General features: G+C 43.0%; 1 protein-coding gene across 2 annotated transcripts in view; it reads left to right on the top strand.

Annotated features, from left to right (window-relative positions):
* The first annotated feature begins 1,370 nt into the window (after positions 1-1,370).
* Positions 1,371-23,954, top strand: part of LOC132177254 (mediator of RNA polymerase II transcription subunit 23) — an 81,124-nt gene continuing 58,540 nt past the window's right edge. The window contains exons 1-7 of one of the 2 annotated variants that reach the window (XM_059589503.1): positions 1,371-1,553; positions 1,646-1,689; positions 2,303-2,402; positions 2,540-3,523; positions 6,632-6,866; positions 7,462-7,580; positions 7,873-8,080. In XM_059589503.1, the coding sequence (XP_059445486.1) occupies positions 1,446-1,553; positions 1,646-1,689; positions 2,303-2,402; positions 2,540-3,523; positions 6,632-6,866; positions 7,462-7,580; positions 7,873-8,080 (1,798 nt within the window). In that variant the 5' untranslated portion in view covers positions 1,371-1,445. Of the gene's footprint in view, positions 1,554-1,645; positions 1,690-2,302; positions 2,403-2,539; positions 3,524-6,631; positions 6,867-7,362; positions 7,581-7,872; positions 8,081-23,954 lie in introns of both variants that reach the window. The other variant, XM_059589502.1, reaches the window with a different exon arrangement.

The raw sequence follows: 23,954 nt of genomic DNA, 5'->3' as shown, positions 1-23,954 counted from the left end.
TTTGGCTTTTATCGGTTATTAACCGATAATTTTCGGTTAAATGGTTTATTAACCGATACCGGACCAATAAGAATTTTAACCAAAATTATTGGTTATAATGGTACACAGTTAAACCAATTAACTGTGGGTTTTATATTGATTTATTTTGTTGGGCCAAAAATGAGTTTTTTTGACTTTTGAGAGCTCAAATACTTTTTGTTGGGTTAAAATAACTTAATAAAAATGAGTTGTTTTAGGGCCCAAATACTTTTTGTTGGGACCTAAATAATTGTTTTTTGGGCTAAAAATTGAAGCGTTTTTATATTGATCCACCACAATTTTTTTTTTTTTTTTTGAAAATACATTTTTCCAAAGCAAATTGACTAATTAACATAATGAATGCTAATTAGACTAAAAAAACTAGTTAATAAAAAATGCTTTCACCAAAGGCAAAGAAATCCCATCCAATGCCATCACTAAAAAAAAAAAAATCAAACCTACCTAAACCCAAATTAAGATAAGGTTACATAGGTATATATATAATCCAAAAACTGCGTCGTTTTGACATCCCTACTTAACAGTTTATATCGGTTAAACGGTTAACCAATATGAAATTTCTAATTGGACCGATAAGCATACTGGTATAAAAAATTTAACCGATAAGGATATCGATATATCGATTACGGTTAATATCGATTCGGTCGAAACCAGTATACGGCCGGTAATCGGTAACTGGTTAATCTGCTCACCCTTAATTGTGGGTCTTCACTGCTGTGTTTGGCAATGGAATGGAAAAAAGGGAGTGAAACGGTACTATAGCAGATTTGATTGATATGAGAGAAAAAAGTAAGAATGTTTTGTATAAAAAAGTGAAAAAATTTGTTTTGTAGTAATTTTTTTATTTGAATAGTAATAAAAAGTGATTGATGTGATGTAAAAAGTAAGAATGTTGATGATGATTTTGAGAAGAATTTTTTGAATTTTTGGGTCTAGTCCAGTTTGGCCCTTTGCCAAACACAGCCCACCATACCTATGGTTGTGGGTTGCTTCTTTTATTTTTTATGGAAGTTTATAGGAGTATTTATGTCTTTTTCAAAATTTTTGGGGACATTATTTTATTTTTTCCATATGAAAGAGGTACATTGCAATGAAGAACATTACTACAATTAAAAGTTTGAAATCCATTGCAAATTGCATTGTAGTCGGACAAAGTTATGTGTACTTTTCTCGTTAAGTTTTTAGTTTACAGTGTTCACCATTGAAACAGTAATTAAAAAAAAAAAAAAAAAGAGAGAAAAAAAGGTTGGGTTGAAGGGTATCCAAACAACTCGGAGCCCCGAAGCTCAACCCGATTCTCCCTTGGTCCCCAAATTCAATGCAAACCAGAGTACAGTCTTCTCGTTTCACATTTCTTTTTGTCGCTCTCCCAGCCTCCGAGGCTGAGCCCCGACCCCCTCCATGAGAAAATGGATCAAACCCAAACACAGCGATCAGCTTCGGCTTCATCTTCTCGGGCCTTCCAGTTCCACCCTGCCCGTGTCGCCATTTTCGATCTCTTCAACCTCTACTTAGGAGTAATCACTCTCTCCCATTCTCCCTTGAGCTTTGAGTTCATTTTTTGGTTTTATTTTCAATAATTAAAATGATTTTGTGCGCTATTTTGCAGAGAAGTAGCCGCCAGAAACCCGAAGATTCTGCCCGAGAACCTCCGTAAGTACATATGTATGTATATATGTATATGTATTGAAGGTGTCTCGAAGAGCTGAGTTGCTTATGGCAGTGTTAAATATTTTTATTTTAATGAACTTGTATATAATCCGATGTATATAATTCTGGTGAATGAGAACGTTTTTTCCTTACGGAATCTCTCTGTGATTTTTCTGAGTTGGGAAAAGCCAATTTGTGGTTAGTCGCCTACTGAAGAATATTCGTTTAATGGCGATGCTCTTGATATGAATTGAAACTGGTTACACGAAAGTGTTTTTGCCAGAAGTTCCTAATCAAAATGTTTTTTTCTTATTTCAAGATTTTAAGGTCAGCTATACAAACTTTTGTTTCATTTCAGATGTAGAAGAGCTGAAGGTTATCTGGAAATAACATGTTTAACATGTTTAGATACATAATGCATAGCATAATGGGGGAAAAAAGTTTAAGGCATGCATGTATCAAAAGACATACCATATGCATAATTGTGGTGTCAGTATATACACTTGACTGTTATTAGGCATCATATGAATCACTAAATTTTAAAGGTGCTAGGATCCTTTGATTAGTTGGTATCTCGTCCACTGTTTTAATCTTTATTGAAATAACCAATCTTCAGGAACAAGACACAGAAGCGTGTGGTTGCGCTAAACAGAGAGCTTCCTCCTCGAAATGAGCAGTTTCTCTTGGATTTTGAGCAACTTCAGAGCCAGTTTTCCGTGCGTTCCAGAATTTAAATTCTCCGTTTAGCATCATCACATGTCTTCTTTCCTTGTTTTTGCTTCCTCTTTTGTTTCAATGAACTTAGTCATGGCATTGTGCTTTATTTGTGTTGATAGTAGTCATATTTTTTCAGGACCAAGATCAATTGCGTGCTGTAACAGAATCTGTTCTTATATCTCTGGTTGTGAACTGTAGTGGTCATGCACCACGGGCTGAATTTCTTCTCTTTGCTTTGCGAAGCTTGTGCAGTATAGGTTACATTAACTGGGATACTCTTTTGCCAGCCCTTCTTTCTTCAGTTTCCTCGGCGGAAATGGCAGTGGGTCAGGGGAGTCAAGCAATGGCAGCTGTCTCTTCTACAAGTTTATCTCAGTCTGGGATGCTGCCACCTTCAAGCTCAATTCCCAATTCTGCTACTTTTCAGTCTTCAAATCCAGCATCTCCTCTACCCTCAGTTCATGGTATTGGGTCCCCTGCTCAATCCGCTATTGAACCCTCATCTTGTGCAACTTTGTCACCAGTCAAATCATCTGATATTTCCTGTACTGGACAGCAACCTACAGCAAGGGTAAATTCATCTATAAGAGATAATGCAATAAGCAGTCTACGTCAGCTGTGTTGCAAGATTATTTTAACTGGTCTTGAATTTAATTTAAAACCAGTGACTCATGCTGAAATTTTCTACCATATGCTGAATTGGTTGGTTAATTGGGATCAAAGGCAACAGGGGATTGATGAATCTGATGGAGCTAAATCTTGGAGACCTGACAAGGCTCTTATTGAATGGCTGCACAGTTGTTTGGATGTGATTTGGCTTTTGGTTGAAGAGGATAAATGCCGAGTACCCTTTTATGAATTACTGCGCAGTGGCTTGCAGTTTATTGAAAACATACCTGATGACGAAGCCTTATTTACACTTATCTTGGAGATCCATAGGAGGCGAGATATGATGGCTATGCACATGCAAATGTTAGATCAACACCTTCATTGCCCTACATTTGGTACTCATCGGGTTCTTTCTCAGACAACTCCTAGTATTTCAGGTGAAGCAGTAACGAACTTGCGATATTCGCCAATCACATATCCGAGTGTTCTTGGGGAGCCATTGCATGGAGAGGTGATACTTTTCCTAGCTATCATTTTCAGGATATGACAATGCTACATTTCATCTAAATAAAATTGTATACTGTCTTTGGAATAACACATGTTATTGGTGGTATGATTATTGGGATTAATGGCCTTTGTAACAATCTAGTGTAAATTCTTGGGAGTTTTTGTGTGGATGGCGCTCAACTTTGATTACCCACCATCATAACCTCTAATTTAAGGGCCTGCTAGAAATCACAATATTCGTGTTGTTTCAGCATTTCTTTCTTCAAGATAATGACATCATTATCTTGTTGTTATTATTACTTGTAACAATAATTATTATTTCTATTATTTGCTTGGTTCTCTATTTACTGACAAGCATTGACAAGTATAATGGGCTCTTGGTTAAGCAAAGCCTTAGTTGAGTGAAATTTTTGTGATTGGGTTAGGTTGGCATTATTTCAAATTAGCATTCCATCGTTCTTCTAGGTTCTCTCTGGTTCCTTGCTAGCTTTCTTTGCGTGGATAGCTTGTAGAGGGCACCTTGCTCCCTGTTATGACAGTTTCTCTGTGAAACTTCGTTTCAAAAGAGAAACAAATTCGAACCCTTCATATGGATTTCACTTTAGTCTGATCTTGGTTTTACATTGCTAATGTTATAATTCTGCCCTTTGCTTCTCTTTCTTTCTTTTTTTTTTTTTTTGATAAATAAGTAATTCATTGAAAAGCACAAAGGGGTGCAACCCTAATATATACAAAGAAAGGCCCTGCTAAAGGCGAAAAGAAGAACAAAAAGCCTCAAATTGAGGCATAGTAGAAAACTAAGGCACATCAAAAGCGCCCGCCCAATGGAATAGAGTCATGATAAACAACTTTTTGAGCTCGTCCAACGTCTTTTCTTGATCTTCAAAATATCTTGCATTCTGCTCTCTCCAAATAGTCCACATTAGACACAATGAGGCTATTCTCCACACCTCCTTTACTGAATGATTACCTCTTTGACCTTTCCAATAGGCTAACAAATCCGCCACCCTTCCTTGCATGAACCATGTGACATAAAAAAGAGTAAATAGCACACACCAGAAGGCTTGTGCCACTTCACAATGAAGGAGGGATGATTGATAGACTTGCCACTCCTCTTACACATACAACACCAATCCACCACAATGATTCATCTCTTACGCAAGTTATCCAAAGTTAGAATCTTACTGTGAGTTGCCGTCCACACAAAGAAACTTACTCGCATTGGAACTTTAACTTTCCATATACTCCTACACAGAAAAGAGGAAGCCTCCACCATATCCGTCCCCGAATAGGAAAGCAAATAGAGTTGTAGCTCTTTGACAATTCTATTTGCTTCTCTTTCTTCTTCTGGTTAGGTGTATATTTTGTATACTTCCTGAGTACTTGGGTTGTCTCTTTGTATATATATATATATATATATATATATATATATATATATATATATTATATTTTGTTCCACTTGGTCAGATGGCACGAGGTTTGTTCTCCGATTTCTGAGGGTGGCCTAGGGATTCAGAGTCTGCGTCTCTTTAATCAAGCTCTTTTGGGGAAATAGTTGTGGAGATTTGCTAATGAAGAAGAAGCTTGGTAGAGAAGTATCTTGGTGGCAAAGTATGGGGTGTATTGGGGTGGTTGGCGCTCTAAAGTTCCTCGTGGAACGCATGGGGTGGGGTTATGGAAACATATTTGTAGGGGGTGGAGGTCGTTCTAGTGCCACTTTAGATTTGATCTTGGCTTGAGGGTGAAAGTCAAATTTTGGGAGGATATTTGGTGTGGCGAGATGTCCCTCAAGGATGCTTTTCCTGGCCTTTTCAATATTGCTAGTAATAAGGATGCTTCCATTGCGGATATCAGGGAGTGTTTAAATGGTATGGTTCACTGGAATGTTACCTTTGCTCGTAGAATTCATGATTGGGAGGAGATGGACTTAGCCTCCCTTTTCTCGCTCTTGTATTTGCTTTCGATGCGTGGGGAAGGGGAGGCAGATGTGGTGGATCTCGTCAAGAAAAGGGAAGTTTGAGGTTCGCTCTTTTTATAGGATGCTTGTCTTTAAAGAGTCTAACAATTTCCCTTGGGAAAGTATTTGGCGCACCAAGGCTCCTTCGAGAGTGGCGCTTTTTGCTTGGTCGGCCGCCCTTGGGAAATCTCTCACCTTGGATAATGTTCAGAAGAGAGGTATTGTTGTGATTAATCGATGTTGTATGTGTGAATCGGATGGGGAGTCGGCGGATCATCTCTTTCTTCATTGTGGGGTTGTGTGCAAGTTGTGGGATGTTATCTTCTCTCGTTTCAAGATGTGTTGGGTTATGCCTAGAAGCGTCAAGGAGATGTTCGCTAGTTGGTAGTCGGGCGGTAAATCCCGTAGTGTCGTGGTGTGGAAGATGGCTCCCCTTTGTCTTTTGTGGTGCCTTTGGAAGGAAAGGAATGCGAGATGCTTCGAGGATTTGTCGAGGAACCTTGAGGACCTTGTTCATTTCTTTTTGTACATGCTTTTCACTTGGACTGCAGGCTGGCTTGCTCCTTTAGTGATCAATTTTCCTGATTTTCTCTTTATGTTCTCTTCTTCTTTCTCCCTAGCTTAGTCACTCTCTTGTATACTTCCTGTGTACTTGGGTTGCGCTTCTCTGCGCTCTTTCAATGCATCATTACTTATCAAAAAAAATTATATTATGTTTTAGTTCATTGAAAACATAATTAATGATTGAGCAGTTTTTTTCACATTGTTTTTATGTGATTGTGTGTGTGTTTCAATATATATTCTCTTGTCCCAAGTATCATGCTCTAGGAAGAGTGAAATTGAGTAAATTTTTTGAAAATAGTAAAAATCTTACCCTTTTTATTTTTTATTTTATTTTATTTATTTATTTTTTAAAGTCTTTCAAAGTTGCCCAGCTTTAGGTGTATTTTTCTTCATTGAACATCGTGCTACTTCAAACCACGACTGTGGATTTGGGACAGATGAAGTATATATATGTAATCCCCACTCCTATTGCATGTATAAGTAAATGTATGTATGTATTTAACGCCCTTATTTTTTGGCATGAGTGTTAGAGCTTCATTTGGATTAGGATCTGCTATGGTTGGTTAAATTAGTTTCTTTTCATTGGTATAGGATCTTGCAATGTCTATTCAGAGGGGTAGTTTGGACTGGGAGAGAGCTTTACGTTGTATAAGGCATGCTCTCCGCAGTACTCCTTCACCAGACTGGTGGAAGCGCGTGCTTCTTGTTGCTCCATCCTATAGGTCTCCTCCTCAAGTGCCTACTCCGGGTGCTGTATTTACTTCTGAAATGATTTGTGAGGCAACAATTGATAGAATTATTGAACTATTGAAGCTTACGAATTCAGGCAATGATCTCTCCTTATTTATCTGTTTATTGAAATGTATTCCTGGATAAAATGCCAGTGTACTTTCCTTAAAAAATATTTTGCTAACTGAGTATGTTATTCTCTTTCTATCTTTGAAATGCATTCCTTTGACATTACGTCTATAGATATTTTTTTTTCTTTTCCTTTTTAATCTTTTTAAGAGTGCTAGTGTTAGTATTTCATAATTTAAATAGAATTTCAGTGATCTAATATACACCTGGGATGTTCAGGGGTATGCAATTGCTCAAGTCATATGAGACTAGTTACATTCAAGCAATGTAAAAAATAACTAGTCATGTTATTCATTATAACCTCTCTTTTGCAAGTGATGTTTTCATATCTTATTTTTATTTTTATTTGCATAATTTTGTTTATTGTGGCTGCTTGTGTGATGACTAATCAGGGGACTATTTCTGGAGTACTATACTTTAGTAGGCTAATATCTGATACATTTTTTTTTAATTGATTTTGGCAGAGATAAATTGCTGGCAGGACTGGCTTGTCTTTTCAGATATCTTCTTTTTTCTTATGAAAAGTGGGTGTATTGACTTTGTTGATTTTGTGGACAAGCTAGTTGCTCGGGTTACGGAGGGTGATCAGCACATTCTTAGGACGAATCACGTAACTTGGTTGCTTGCACAAATTATGAGGGTTGAGCTTGTGATGAATGCTTTGAATTCAGATGCTAGAAAGGTTGTTTCTTAAATGTAAAAATGCATTCCCTTTCTACTGTGCTGTTATTCTTCCCACTTGTGCACTGTCTCAAAATCATTAAAACATAGTTAATTCTTATGTTGTCTTTTCTAAGGTGTTTATTTCAGCTAAACCAATCTTTTGGGGGTTTAGTCCATAATCCACACAAGAAACTTATATGTTTCAGGAATTTTGGTTTCTCAGTTTTTTTTTTTTAAACAATTCTTTTGGTGATTGAGCGCATTAATCGAGTTGAAATCCTGTACCTGAGACATTGTATTTCTGCTGGTAGGTGGAAACCACCAGAAAACTGGTATCATTTCATAGAGAAGATAGAAGCTCTGATCCTAATAATCCTCAAAGTATCCTGCTTGATTTCATAAGCAGTTGTCAGAATTTGCGTATTTGGTCATTGAACACATCAACAAGGGAATATTTGAATAATGAGCAGCTTCAGAAGGGAAAGCAAATCGATGAATGGTGGAGGCAAGTGAGCAAAGGTACATTTTTTTTTTCTTATATGTTTCTTTGATCATGTGGTTACTGCGGGTGATGAAATCAAGAATTGCTGTCCTTAATTGTGCTGTGCATTTATATGTTTAAAATAGGTGCTACTTTGGATAGGTAGGACACTTCCACAGCGGCCACCCAACTCAATTCTTTATAGTTCTAGAAAGAACAAATAAAATACATTCTGATCTTGACATCAAAGTAGTGAGGTTTTAATAAGATGTTTCTTGTTCAGTTTGTCAAATAGTTTCTTGTTCAATTTCTGAAATTCTAATTCCTTCTATTCAATCAAGGAATACGTGTTGGTAACCAAAGAGGGAAGCTTAGAGAGAAAGAGAGAGGGTGGCAGCTTTTGTTTTGTTTTTTTTTGTTTTTAGCAATCTCTGTTGCCTTTTTCATAGATCTCTTAGTTCATCAACCGTTTCTTTGAAATCAATGTGTTTTCGTTTGCCTTTGTCATCCTTAACTTCTCCATCAAAGGCTTGCTCTTGTGCAACATCCATAATATCCTCTAAGATTACTTTTTTGGTTGAAAAAGTGGAGCCAATTCTTGATTTGCAATTTCTTGATTGAAATCCTCTATAACAGGAGAACCTCCTGTCATGTTTATTATTGCTTTTATCTCATGGCAGTTGTATTCATAGTTTAAACACCATAATTGAACTTTTTCATGAATCCAATTAATATTGACTTTAATAACCTTCAAATCTACTAAGGGCACAATCCTAAGTACACAAGAAGGATACAAAAGTTAGTTCGCCCTTTCGCTCAACCCTCTCTCCTAAACACTCTACCCTCTCTCGTCTCAACTCTCTTCTTCCCCCTTCTCTCTCCACCCTAGTGGAGGCATGTGAAGGCGCGTCACGCTAGGATTCTGTCGTTTTGTTGGGATTCTGCTGGGTTGCTCGACTCTGCCTGTTTCGAGTTCGCAGGGTGTGTGGCTATGTCTCCAAGCTCTTGGAGGTTGGTCCAGTGAGGTTGTAATGGAATGATGCTTCTCTGTTGAAGCAAAAGCCTTATGCTTTTTGGCGAAGGAAGGGTTTTTCGACTTTTGGTTGGAGGAAAGGAGGAAGGGTTTCGTATGGGTCATTTTTGCGGGTCATCAATGTTTTGCTTGGTTGGTGGATACGGTGGAAGAGGCGGTTCAGTCTCTAGTGAAAGAAGATATTGTCAAGTCATACCGCGAGGATGCAAAGGTGTTGATGGTTTGTGGGGGTGGTAACAAGGCAGGAAGGTTTTTGGAGGTGGCTGTCTACGCTGAGGGTGGATGGAAAGGGATCATCTGGCTCCTAGGAAAAGTTTGGGTCTTTTGTTTATGAGATCCCCACTTCAGTGAGGAATCTGACTAAGGTTGATTTGAGAGCTTCTTCTGGGCATTCCTTCGTGTAAGTGCTACGATCGGCGTCATGTTTCGAGGTGAAATCTGTTGGGTTGAAGCGTCTGTCTTCTCGTCTTCTCGACTTGTTCTCGGTGTTAGCTTGTTTTGAGCCGGAGAACGGTGGAGATGAGCTGCATAAAGCGGTGGATTGCCATGAAATGGAGAAGCCGACTTCTTTGGTCCAACATATTTTGCCGAAGAAGAAGAAAGTTGCTTCTTTAGTGGCAGCTAATTCAATGTTATGAATAAGGCGAATGGCATTCTCATCAATCGTTGGGTGAAGAAGCTTCTAGGGCAATATCGTGTTGAGCTGGACCGGGTCCTAGTCGGGCTGGTCAAAGGCCCTTTCGCTGGGCTGGACTTGAAGCCCAAAGGTAAGTGGAACGGGGTTTGTTTTGATGGGTCATGCGGTATTGGATTTGGATCTAGGTTCGTTTTCAGTTTGGGTTTCGGTTCACAATTTTGGTTCCAGTTCAGAGGCCGGCCCGGATTCAGTTTCTAAACCAATGTCGGTTCCCAGCTCTAAGGACAATCCTCAAGTGGGCATTTTGGTGCTGGAGTCTTCGATGGCTAATGGGTCTGTCCAGATGAGTTTTGCTGAATCCTTCGGCTCGACCCCGTCTTCTTCTATATCTATCTTTGGGCCGGATTCTTTTGTGCCAGATAACTTTGCTGTCTATTCATCAGGGGCTGTAGCTCTGTTCGCTTCTGGGGATGTTGGAGAATGGGACTCCCTTAGTCCGGCCAGTGTACAAGCATACTTGAAATATTACTGAAGAGTTAAGGAAGCCAGAGGAACTCCGGTGAAAGATTCTCTTCTTCTTGAGGCGGTGGAGTCTCTCAATGCTCCGTTGGTGCGATATCAATCCATGCGAATTTTTGGGTTTGTTGCATAGATTTCGTCTGGGGCTGCACACGGCTAGGTGTCTGCTTGTTTCGTTGGTCGGAAGAAAACTTCGTCAAAGCAGGTGGTGTAGAGAAAGTTGAGAAAGTCACTTCTTTCGGTGCTGCACAACATTCTACTCCGGCGAGGGGCTTTCTACGGCGGGGGTTTCTTAATCCAAGTCCGACTGTGAAAGGTAGTTCTCCTCCCTTGCCCAAGTTGCCGGTCGCTTTGTCGTCGACTGTGGTTGTTAAGGATGATTGGATGAAAGGAGCTCCCCCTCCCTTGGGTGGCTGCACCTCTGACACCATAATTGCTGAAAAAGGTGAGGACTTCAAGTCGACTAAATTGACCCAATCTCAAAAGTGATCAATAGGCTTCGGTCCGTTTGGCGCGATTGTTGCGTGGGATCAGGGTGGTGAGATTTGGGATGGGGAGGATGGTGGTTCCCTTTTCCCCCTGTATGCTTACCTTCCCTTACACGTCATTAGATTGATTGATGGATGGTGAAGAGGACGAGGATCCGTCTTTGGTGATCTTGGAGGACATTAAAGAGGATAATCATCGGGTTGTTAAGGTAGCACACCCTAAGTCTAAGGATGAGAGGGACCTGTTAAATTTAAAAAGCTCCATTAACCATGGAGATGCTAGCTCTTCCTCTCGGCGCAGGAAATGAATGGCTCATGTCATGTAGTGTCGTGTTTTCTTTGTGGGTTTTAGGTTTAAGAGCCTTTGGTGGGTTGGGTGGGTTTCTTTTATGGGCTAGCTTTGGTTATCTTGTGTATACTTCTTGTGCACTTAGGGGTGGCTCACGCTTTTTTAATAAAATCTTCTATTACTTATCAAAAAAAAAAAAAAAAACCTTCAAATCTACTAAGCTAACATCAAAATTCAATGAGATATCAATGTTTTTTTTTTTTGATAAGTAATAATGCATTAAGAGCGCAGAGGGGCGCAACCCTAGTACACAGGAAGTATACAAGAGAGCAAATGAGATATCAATGTTGCTTGCCATTGTAATTAAATATACAATTTCATGTTTCCAACAAAAGATAGGATCTTTTGCTTTGATACCAAACTGATCTAGGACAGATTTAGGGACAACCTATGTGTGCTTCTGGCGGAGGGTTAGGAGAATTGTGGTGGGTTTTAGAGTTTTCGAAGAAAGGGTTAGGGTTCAAAGATTGATTTGGGTTGTTGGAAAATTTTGAACAGTAGTTGTGTTCATAAATCTAAGGTTAATTTGGTAGGTTATTTGATTGGAGAGAGAGAGAGAGAGAGAGAGAGGCAAATGTGGCTCAATACTAAAATGCTCAATATTCCATTAATCAAAGTCTAAATTATTTGAATATTAAAACACTCAATTTGGCCCCAAGGCTGCCTCTGTTGGGGTAGAAAAAGCCCAGGCTTTTAAAATGAACTTTATGGAATTTCTCCCTGCTTTTAATTCAGAATGGGCTTTGGTTGTTAAAGGTGGGTAGACTTCTCTCCTCCCTTTGGTCTTTTTTTTTTTTGATAAGTAATGATGATATAAAAAAGAGCGCAGAGGGGCGCAACCCATATACACGGGAAGTATAAACAGAGAGCGCCTAGGAGGGAGAGAAATGAGAAAGAAAATCAGAGAAACTAATCACTAAAGGAGCTAGCCAAGCGGCCGTCCAAGAGTAAAGAGTAAAGAAGAAAAAATGAGTCAATTCCTTTTTTTTTTTTTTTTGATAAGTAATGTAGTATATATCAAAAAAAGCGCAAAGCGCCTCTAAGTACACAATAATGTATACAAAGAAACCCAACCAAACCAAATCAAACCAAACCCAATCCCAGAAAAACCCAATCAAACCAAACACCCAACCAAAAAGGTATACAAGAGACCCAACCAAACCCCAAGACAAGTCCTAGTGCATCTCAGGTGGAACCCTAGTGCACCTCAGGGGGAAATGAAAAAGCATTTTTCGATCCCAAAAATCCCCGCCGACGCTGGCCCTTCACCGGAGAGATGGAGCAATCCAGATTATTGAGCTCCCTCAACCCCTTAACCTTAGAAGCAGAAACTTCAACCTTAGGAGTAGAAACTTCAACCTCAGCAAGCAGGTCCTTGTTCTTATGCAGCTGCTTTGCGACTTTTTCCTTCACCCTCCGGGTATAAAACGTTGAGACGAGGATATAGAGGAGTAAATGGGAGTACCACTCTCTGTCATGCGAGGAAAAGGACGGCTAAGACTCCTCCCCATCTCAGCCGCCCCATCGAGAAGGGAAGTAGTCGAGAGAGAAGTGCATCCCTGCGACGAGAACAAGGAGGTAGTAGCAGGGGAATGAAGACCCAGCTCAGCCACCCCAAAGGTAGGCGAGACAGTATAGCCTACTTGAACCTCCACCGGCACAGAGGGAACCGGAACAGGGTCCTTTCCCTTAGAAGACAAGGAAGAATCCTTCAACACCACCGGAGAGGGAGAGACAGCTCTCGGACCAAAGAACCCACGACGAAACAAACCTTTCGCCGGAGAAGAAGGACGAACATCCAGTTCCTCCTCCCTCGAAAAAGGAACCTCCCTATCCCTGCAAAGAGGGCTTGCCGGAGAGTCCACCTCCCAAGGAACAGAGAAGGCCTCCTTGAGAATAGAAAGACGAGCCGAATCAGAAATCTTCGAAGACACAGTCGCACCCAGGCAGGCTTTAGGCATCGGGGAAAGAGAACCCTCCCAGTCCCTGCGCAACGTGCTCGCCGGTAAATCCTCCACAGAATGGAAAGAAGTAGCCCCCTGAGAGGACCCGTCACCGGCAGACCCATCAATCTCGCCCAAAACTCGCACCGAAGAGAGAGAGAACTCTGCCGGGGAAGACCCATCGCCGGAATCCAAACCGGTAACCTGCAAACTCAAAGAAGACCTAGCCAACGGCTCCAAAACCTCTTTAGAGACCAGAGGAATCCCAGCAGAAACAGAAGGCAATGAAAACGAGACTAAATTATGAATCGAGCCCAGCTCCGAACCCGGAACCGAGTTATGGACTGGATCCGAGTAATCTGGATCCAAGTAATGAACCGGATCCAAATTTTGACCCAAATCCACTTCAGAGACCGACCCGGAATCACAACCCAAAACAGAATTTGATAGGCCCAAAAAACGAACCCTTTTACTCCTGCGTTTGGGCTTCGAGACAACCCCAGCACGGACCCGGTCCAACTTACGTTGGATTTGCCCTAGAAGCCTCAACAACCCACTAATACCGATCTTGCCCTTCTTCTTCTTCCTCAAGCTCACTGACCCAGCCGCCTCCGCCAGAGGATAAGGCAAGCTCTCCAATGCAGAGCAATCAACGGCAGAACGCAACCCCATACCGTCATACTCCGAATCCCAACAAAACGACCCCGGAAGCAAATTGAGAGACCTCGGGTACTCAACTGCTCTCGCCTCGACGCCCGGAGAAGATCGAAGGACATCCACGAAAGACCTCCCGGAGTCAACCCCCAAAGAAGGAACATCCATGAGAAACCCCGCCGAAGATGGAACCCCAAACTCCGCCGTACCATCCAACTTGATCTGTGCCGCCAACAGTTGCCGAAGCTCTCCCGCAAAACGACGCCAGTCCCTCCCAAAGCGTCCCTCCGGAAGCCAAATGACTCCCTTACGACCACCCTCAGCCAACACCGATACCTCCAAGAACCTACCGGCCTTATTACCTCCCCCGTGGACCATCGTGGCCTTATCACCCTCACGGTAAGATTTGGCAATTTCTTCCTTCACCTGAACCTGAATCGTCGCTTCCACCGTTTCCACCAACCACGACGAACACCGAATGCTCGCGAAAATGTACCCCACGAATCCTTTTCTCCTTTCCTCCAGACGAAGGTTAGGACACCCAACCTTTGCCGAAAGGCAGAAGGTTTTAGCTTCAAAAGAGAAGCTGCGTTCCATAACTAGTGCACCGAACCCTAACGCGCAGCACCAGCCGCGCCACCGCTCGCAGAAAGAAACTTTCAAAAATTCAAATTTTGAAATTCATCCGAATCTAGAGAGAGACATTCTAGAGAATTTTGGACAAAGTAACGTGTATATTGAGTCAATTCCTCTATGGTCCTAATGGAATTTTCAAAACATCTAGCATTTCTTTCCTTCCAAATACACCACATAAGACACAGAGGGATCATCTTCCAAACAACCGCGCTTCGAGAACGACCTCCCGACCACCAGCTAGCAAACAAGGCCCTCGCCCGGCAAGGCATGACCCAATGCAACCCAAATCGCTGAAAAATCGTGTGCCAAAGAGCACTTGCAAGCTCATAGTGGAGAAGAAGATGATCGGCTGACTCTCCGGTCTTCTTGCACATACAACACCACTCCACTACCACTATGTTCCTCTTATGCAGCGTATCATGAGTCAAAATTTTGCCTAAGGCCGCAGTCCATCCGAAAAAGCCCACCCGCTGAGGCGCCTTAGTACGCCAGATGCTCTTCCAAGGAAACTCCTCTTGATTAGAAATGGACAAGGCCTTATAGAACGACTTAACCTCGAACTTGCCCTTCTTGGACGGAGACCAGCAAATACGATCTACATTGCCTAGGGAAACCTTGCAAGAATACAACCGATCAAAAAAAGGAGAAACCAAATCCATCTCCTAATCTTGGATTGATCGTACGAAAATGACATTTCACTCAACAACCCCATTCCTCCCAATAAAATTATCCTTCACCCAAGCTTCTTTGTGTCTGGCAATACTGTATAAGGACGGGAAAGCTTGCTTCAAAGAATTGTCCCCACATCAAATATCATGTCAGAATCGGACTTTCGAACCCTCCCCCACCTCAAAATGAATACCTTTGGCAAAGAAATTCCACCATTTCCAAATATGCTTCCATAGACCCACACCATGAGAGCACAAAACCTCCTTCGTGCACCACCCACCTTCTTGGTCTTCATACTTAGCTTTGATCAACTTACACCAAAGAGCCCCGTTCTCATTTGCGTATCTCCAAAGCCATTTCCCCAAAAGAGCTTGGTTAAACTGATGCAACTTCCGAATGCCAAGACCACCATATCGTAGAGGGCTACAAACTTGGTTCCAACTTACAAGATGCAACTTGGGCTCATCCCCCAATCCTCCCCACAAGAAATCTCTTTGGACTTTCTCAATCCTTTTAGCTACACTTACAGGAATCGGAAACAGAGACAAAAAGTAAGTTGGAAGATTAGCCAAAGTGCTCTTAATGAGGGTTAAGCGACCTCATTTAGAAAGATATATGCTCTTCCAACTTGCCATCTGACGCTCCATCTTTTCGATCACTTCATTCCACATAACCGTATCCTTGTACGATGCCCCAAGAGGGAGGCCCAAATACGTCATAGGCAATTCGGCAACACTACACTCAAGGATGTTAGCTAAGCCCCCAATGTTCTCCACCTCACCAATGGCCACAATTGTTGACTTTCCAAGATTCACTCTCAAACCCGAAACAGCTTCAAAACATAAGAGAATGAGACAAACATACCGCATTTGCTCGATAGAATCTTCACAAAAAATCAAAGTATCATCCGCAAATAAGGAGTGTGAGATCATCAACTCCGACAAGACCCTATTTCCCACCGAGAAACCAGTCAAAAGGCCTTGGTCAATCGTCGCATTCACCATCTTACTCAAAGCCTCCATAACAAGCACAAACAATAACGGTGAGAGAGGATCCCCTTGCCTGATTCCCCTCGAACTATTAAAGAACCCTTCTGGAGAACCATTCACAAGAATGGAGAATCTTACCGTCTTAATACACCATTCTATCCAAGCCCTCCACCTCTCGCCAAAACCACATCTATGCAGCAAATACAAAAAAGTCCCAATTTACATGGTCATAGGCCTTTTCCAAATCCAATTTACAAAGAACACCTGGCACCCCTGATTTCATGCGACTATCCACACATTCATTTGCAATAAGAACGGAATCTAGGATTTGCTGACCCCCAATAAAAGCATTTTGAGAATAGGAAACAACCGTACCCAAAACAGTTCTCATCCTATTGGCAAGAACTTTAGACACAATTTTATACACCCCTCCCACCAGGCTAATGGGCCGAAAGTCCTTCATCTCCACCGCATCCGCCTTCTTTGGAATCAAGGAAATAAAGGTTGCATTCAAGCTCTTCACCAATTGACGTCTACGATGGAACTCTGCAAAAACCGCCATAACATCTTGTTTAATAACACCCCAGCAAGCTTGAAAAAAAGCCATGGAAAAGCCATCTGGACCCGGAGCCTTATCACCATCCATACCTTTTACCACCTCCCAAACCTCCTTTTCCTCAAAATCTCTTTCTAACCACCCATTATCCTCCTCATCGATGGACAAAAAGGGCTGGTTATCCATTCTAGGGCGCCAAGAGCTTTGTTCCGAATAAAGACTTTGGTAATACTGCACTATGTGATCTTTTACTTCAACTTGATCACCGGATAAGACGCCATTAATACGAAGCACTTCCACATGGTTGTACCTTCGGTGAGAATTAGCCATCTTATGGAAAAAGCAAGTATTCCGATCCCCCTCCTTGAGCCACAAAGCTCTCGATTTTTGGTGCCAATGAATTTCTTCACACAACAATGTATTCTCCAAATCTTTCAACTTGTCCGCCTTCCGGATTTTCTCCTCTTGATCTAAGCTTCTCGATTCTGCCAGCTCATCCAACTCTTGGATACCTCCCAATAACTCCTTTTTCCTCCCAATATCCCCAAAGACCTCCTCATTCCACTTTTTCAAGTCCACTTTAAGGGATTTTAATTTACTAGCAAGCACAAAACTAGGCAAACCCTCAAACGAATACGACCCCCACCAAGAAGCAACCTTATCAACAAAACCCTCTACCTTAAGCCACATATTTTCAAATTTAAAACCCTTCTTACCTCCACAAGGAGTCCCACAGTCCAGTAATAAAGGGAAGTGATCCGAAAGCAGGCGTTGAAAGTCTCCTTTGTGATACTGCTGGGTAGTGATCTTCCCAATCCGAAGAAAGCAAGAACCGGTCAATCCTCGACCAACTCTCATTTTCTTGATTATTGGACCAAGTAAATTGACCCCCCATCATCGGAATATCCACCAGATTATTTTCTGAAATGAAGTCCGAGAAATCCATCATGCCCGAAGAATAATAAGAACCATTGGAGCGCTCACTGGGAAAGCGTACAATGTTGAAATCCCCGCCCAAACACCAAGGGACCTCCCACACCCTCATCAAACCAGCCAACTCTTTCCAAAGTGCCCTTTCCTCCACTTCCTCATTCGGCCCGTACACTCCCCCAAACGCCCACACCCATCTATCCTCTACATTTTGAAAAGAGCAAGCCAAAGAGAAATGTCCCACACACTCCTCCTTACACTCCACTACCCTCCTATCCCACATCATTAACATCCCCCCCGACAAACCATTAGAGCCTTTATACTTCCACCCCACATGTTGACCTCCCCAAAGACCATGTATCACCTCTCTGGAGATAGTCTCTATCTTCGTCTTAATCAAACACACTACATCTACTTTCATTCTTTCAAAAGACCCCTAATGCGCAACCTTTTTTTGAGGGCATTCAACCCTCTCACATTCCGTACTACTATATTAAGCTTCATGATCCACCAAAGCGACCCTCTCACTTTCCTCAATCTCTTCAAATCCTTTGAGTGCAGGAACACATGTAGGAACACCTCCCAAGTCCGAATCGTACTGCCTTCTAGAAGCTTCAATAGCATTGAATAGAGCCTCCAAGTCCTCCTTTTTCCCCTCATTAGAAACTCCAACCTTTGGGCAAAATTTGAGGCAGTTTTCAACTACCCAGCTGGATGATATCGTGTCTGACCCTGAATCCTCCAAACCTACTGTTTTAGCAATTTTATCCCCATCCAAGCTTGAATCAGACCCAAACAACTTCAATTCCGATGTTGGATCCATCCTTTCCTGCCCAAATTGAATCAACGGACCCAATCTCCTATCCTCCCCCCGACGAGCCTGCTGAGCCCACTCCCCCCCGGCCAAACCAACCTTCCGACGAGAGGGACTCCCCCTCAGAAATTGACGTGTGGCCAGAAACGACCCCTACCCAGCCTCGCCGGTCTCCATAGGCCTCTCCGGCGCCATCTGTTGCTCCTTCGACGACAGAAACGTCTCCGACACCCTCTGAGACTTTTCCTGCATTGGTCCTAGTAGCCCTTTCAACTGCCCAGACGCCGACGTTGAGGCTTCTAGCGAACCCACCCATGTTTCGTCCCTTCTTTGCGGCCCAGCCTTCCTCCTCCTATAGGTCAGTAGAGTTATCCCTTTACCAGTGGGCTGAAGCTCCTCCACCTGGCTTGTGGGGGTTTTTAGAATTGAATTCTCTCTGGCCAAGAAAGCGCAAGCATCCCCCGCAGAAGTGCCAACAGACACCCTGGGAATCCCTTCTGCCGTTGACCCAACTCCCTCTACCCCTGTTAGCTCTCTGTCGGCCAACAACGAACGCGCCGGGTGAAGGCGTGAGAACTCGCGACCCAGTCGCGACTTTCTCAGAGGCTGCCGATATAGCCAGCCCAACTTGAGAATGAAGACAATCTTGAGATGGGCTAAAACTATAGCCCACACCTTAGCCCATGACAGCTTTTGGCTTAAACATCACCTTCTTCTTCAATTTCAGCTTGCTATTGGCCTTTTTTATTTTTCCTCCCGGCCCCATTTTCTCCTTCTCTTTCCATACAACCTTCCACTGACCTGCAGCTTCCTCCTCTCCTGGCCCAAGCCCACTAAGCTTCATTTGATTAATCACCTTGTCAATCTTATACATCCCCACGTCACATTCTCTCTTCAAATTTCTCAACGACTTCCTTCACGTTGAGGAGCTCAATACCTACCTCAGAGTAGGTCTGCCCAGCATGGTACCCCATCCCTTCCTGTCCCTTCACGCGATCAGAGACTTTCAACTGCACAAACTGCGCTGCCGGCTTTGCTGACCAACTCGTCGGAGCTCTTTTCACAAACTCTACGCAACCTCCAGTTTTTGTATCATTCACGCGAAGCTCTGCCGGACCTCGAGCAGATTTCGCCGGCCAGAAGGATTTCGTCGGAGCCGTAACAGGCTCCTTTGGAAACCCCCCCGAAACTCCCTGAGCCATCGTTGGACCCTGGAACTTCTTCGGACCTAAACTCTTCTTGTCAATCGTATAGCTTCGCTGACCTGGTTCTTGCCAGACTTCACAGACTTTCTGGGTTGCCTTCGACGACAGTCTCACTATTTCCGCGTAACTTTTCTGCTTCTTCACCACCTTTTCTCCCCTAAACTCTCTACACTCACTGATCACTCCGTGATCACGGAGAGAGCAGTTAGCTGCTTGCATCTCTTTAATGAAACGATCCCGCCCAAATCCATGACGTCCTTCAAGGATGATGATCAAGCCGCATCTTCTTCTTCCATCGAATTCCTCCACTGTCAGGAAGTATCCATGCCTATTAGAACATTTTTGAGCAATAATTCTGGGGTATCCAGCTCTGGATTGATCCCAGAATACTTCAAAACTATCCACTGCCACCAAATCATCCACTATTCTCACCATCCAGGCTAGTTCATCTTGTTTCAGAAAGATGGACCTTTTGATTCTATTGCTCCTCTAAAAAATCCTCACTCCTGATGCCCCTTCCTTGATCAACACCTCAAACTCCTTGGACTCCACCTTCCACCTCCTCGGTCCAGCCATGACACAATCTAAAACTAGCACCAACCACCTAACACGCGCCGACACAGCTCTCACACGGCGAACACACAGCTCCCAATGAGAACATAGAAAGAAAACTGTGTTATCTACTGAGACGAATGGGTGTTTTGAGGGTGATTTGGTGAGGAGTAATTTTGTTGGGGATGGAACTTCTCCTTGTCTAGATTTGGAAGTGTTCACAGGGGTGGGGGAGCTCATCCTGTTGAACTTTTGTCCTCCTTTGGAGTATGAGAAAAGCTCGAGGATTAATTCATCAAATTGGGTATTGCAGAAAGTAAAAGAAATCAGGTACCTTGTGGGAATGTCATGTGAGGGATTCGAAGGGGAGTTTATGGCTCTTCTCACAGCCATTGAAGCAGGCCATTACATGAATGAAACGACTTCTAGTTCCAAAATGGCAATAGAGAAATATTTTTTTTTGATAAGTAATAAAATGTTTTATTAAAAGCGTAAAGGCGCCCCAAAGTACACTAGGAGTATACAACGGAATCATCTAACGAGAAGAGGAAAAGCGAAAAAGAAAATCATCATAAGTAATCGACACCGGAAAGACATGTGCCACAGTCCAGAGATACAAAGTATGAAAACAAGAGGCTAAGATGCCTTCCAAGGTCCCCTCTAAATCCTCAAAACACCTACTATTCCTTTCTCTCCATAAACACCAAAAAAAGCAAGTGGGCACCATCTTCCAAACCGCGGCACTCCCCCTCCTCCCCGAGGACCACCAACAGGCGAGTAAATTCGAAACCCGTCTAGGCATCACCCAAGACAACCCAAACCGACCAAAAAAAGTACACCATAGGGCATAGGCAACCTCGCAATGAAGGAGAAGATGATCCACCGTCTCCTCATTCCTTTTGCACATATAACATCTGTTCGTTACAATCACCTGTCGCTTCCTGAGGTTATCTAGGGTGAGAATTTTGCCCAAAGCCGCCGACCAAAGAAAGAAACTCGCCCTCGGTGGTGCTTGTGTTCGCCACACACTCTTCCAAGGAAAACCCTTCCCTTCGATGCAAGCCAATGAGGTGTAAAAGAGCTTGACCTTAAAACAGCCTCTTTTGGAAGAGTTCCACCACAACCTATCTTCACACCCTCGACTCACTCTAGCAGAATGTAACACCTAAAAAAAAGAGGCCAAAACATCCACCTCTCAATCGTGAGCCTCTCTAGCAAAACTAACATTCCACTGATTAGAGCCACCCAGCACCTCCAAATGATCCGCAACTAAGGCGTCCTTGGCACAGGCAATGCTGAATAAGCCTGGGAAAGCTATCTTGAGAGCCGTATTACCACACCACACCACAAATTATGCTAGAATCGAACCCTAGTCCCAACCCCCACCTCAAACTGAGTAAACCCTTTGAAGGTGTCCCATCCTTTCCAAATGTTCTTCCATAACCCCACCCCAAAAGATCCACCCGGCTCCAATGAGCACCACCCACCCCAAACACTTCCAAACTTCGCATCCACCATAGTCCTCCACCAAGAATCTCTCTCAACTCCATAGCGCCACAACCATTTTCCTAACAGGGCGTGATTGAACACCAATAAGTTTCTGATACCCAAGCCTCCCTCCTTAATCGGAGTACAAACCTTCGACCACTTCACCAGATGGTACTTAAACTCTTCGTTTAGACCTCCCCATAGGAAATCCTGCTGCAACTTCTCAATTCGCTTAGTAACGCTAACCGGAATGGGAAAAAGAGACAAAAAGTAAGTAGGCAAATTGGCGAGAGTGCTCTTGATCATCGTGACTCTTCCACCCTTCGACAAATACAACTTTTTCCACCCGGCCAACCGACGTTCTATTTTCTCGATAACTCCATCCCAAATATGCTTAGCCTTACAAGAGGCCCCCAGCAGCAACCCAAGATACTTTATTGGCAAAGAAGCAACCCCACACCCTAAAATACCGGCTAACCTATCCACTTGCTCCACGTTCCCCACTGGAATTAACACCGACTTGGCCAAGTTAACCTTCAACCCGGATGTAGCTTCAAAGAGCAAGAATAAACTCTGCAAATAACGAAGCTCTGTGGGCAATGCCTTTCAAAAAATCAAGGTATCATCTGCAAACAAAAGATGAGAGAGCGTAAAATTGCCGACCTAGAAACCTTCTATAAGCCCCCCATTAACTGCCGCTGAAATCATCGTACTTAAAGCTTTCATCACAAAAACAAACAGCAGAGGAGACAGGGGGTCCCCTTGTCTCAAGCCCCTGAAACTGCTAAAGAAGCCATTAAGAGACCCATTGATCAAAATCGAGAACCTCACCGAAGAAATGCAATGTTCTATCCCAGAGCACCAAATCCCGCCAAATCCACACCTCTTAAGCATGTATAACAAGAAGTCCCAATTCACATGGTCATAAGCTTTTTCCAGATCCATTTTGCAGATAACCCCTGGCTCCCCAGATCTCAACCCACTATCAAGGCACTCATTAGAAATCAAGATAGGATGTAGAATCTGCTTACCCTTGATAAAAGCACTTTGGGACTGAGAAATAATCTTATCCAGAACTACCTTCAATCTATTCGCTAATACCTTGGCTATGATTTTGTAGATACTTCCCACAAGGCTAATTGACCGAAAGTCTTTGAGATTGATAGCGCCGGGAACCTTCGGAATAAGCAAGATGAAAGAAGCATTGAGGCTCTTCTCAAACAACCCTCCTGCATGAAAAGCACTAAAAACCTTCATAACGTCCTCCCTCACAACCTCCCAGCAAGATTGGAAGAAAGCCATAGAAAACCCATCGGGGCCTGACGCCTTGTTGCCATTCATTTTAAATACTACCTTTCTAACCTCATCCTCTTTGAAATCTCTCTCCAACCAACTAGCCTCCACCTCCGAAATGGAATCAAAGGAGATGCCGTCAACCATAGGCCTCCAACGGCTTTGCTCCGAGAAAAGTTTCTGATAGAACTCAACAATGTGCTCATTAATCTCTGAGGGATCGGACAAGGTGTTGTCCCCAATCATAAGAGTATCCAAAGCATTATGTCTTCTATTAGAGTTGGCTATGGAATGAAAGAATTTGGTACACTTGTCACCTTCTTTCAACCACATCACCCTGGACTTCTGCCTCCAACTCACCTCCTCCATAAGAGTGCAATTCTCTAACTCTCGAACCACTTCCGCCTTCCTCAAAACCTCCCCCGCATCCAATGCCCTAGTTTCTTCGTTCACATCCAACAACCGAAGCTTTTCAAGAAGCTTCCTCTTATTCCTATCAATGTTGCCGAACACCTCCTCATTCCATGTCTTCAAATTCAACTTCAAAGCCTTGAGCTTACAAGCAAGAACAAAGCTCGGCGTACCTTGGAACACATAGGAGTCCCACCATTGTTTCACTAGGGCCACAAAACCTTCCGCTTTAAGCCACATATTTTCGTATTTAAACGGCCTCTTCCCCCTTGACACCTCCCCCAACTCAAGAATGATTGGGAAATGATCCGAGCACAGACGGGAAAGCCTCTTCTACCTAACCCCTGGAAACCGGGCCTCCAACTCCGGGGAAATCAGAAACCGATCAATCCTTGACCACATAGGGGGATCATTAGAAATTGACCATGTAAACGAACCCCTAATCAGGGGAAGATCCATCAGCCCTTGTTCAGAAATGAAGTCTGAAAATTCCATCATGGCCGAATCCAGATGGACCTCACCTGATCTTTCACTGGGGAACCGAGTTACATTAAAATCACCCCCAATACGCAACGGCATATTCCATCAGCTCATAACACCAGCTAATTCCTCCCAAAGGAGCCTTCTATCCCTATTAAGGTTCGGACCATAGACTCCAGTAAAAGCACAAACAGAACGATCCCCAATATTCCTAAAAGACACTGCCAGGGTGTAGGTCCCCACACAGACATCGACCTTCTCCACCA

Source organism: Corylus avellana, chromosome ca4, assembly GCF_901000735.1.
Source record: "Corylus avellana chromosome ca4, CavTom2PMs-1.0".
Classification (NCBI taxonomy): Eukaryota; Viridiplantae; Streptophyta; class Magnoliopsida; order Fagales; family Betulaceae; genus Corylus; species Corylus avellana.
Note: the sequence above shows the minus strand (reverse complement) of the source record. Positions and strands in the feature narration are given on the sequence as shown.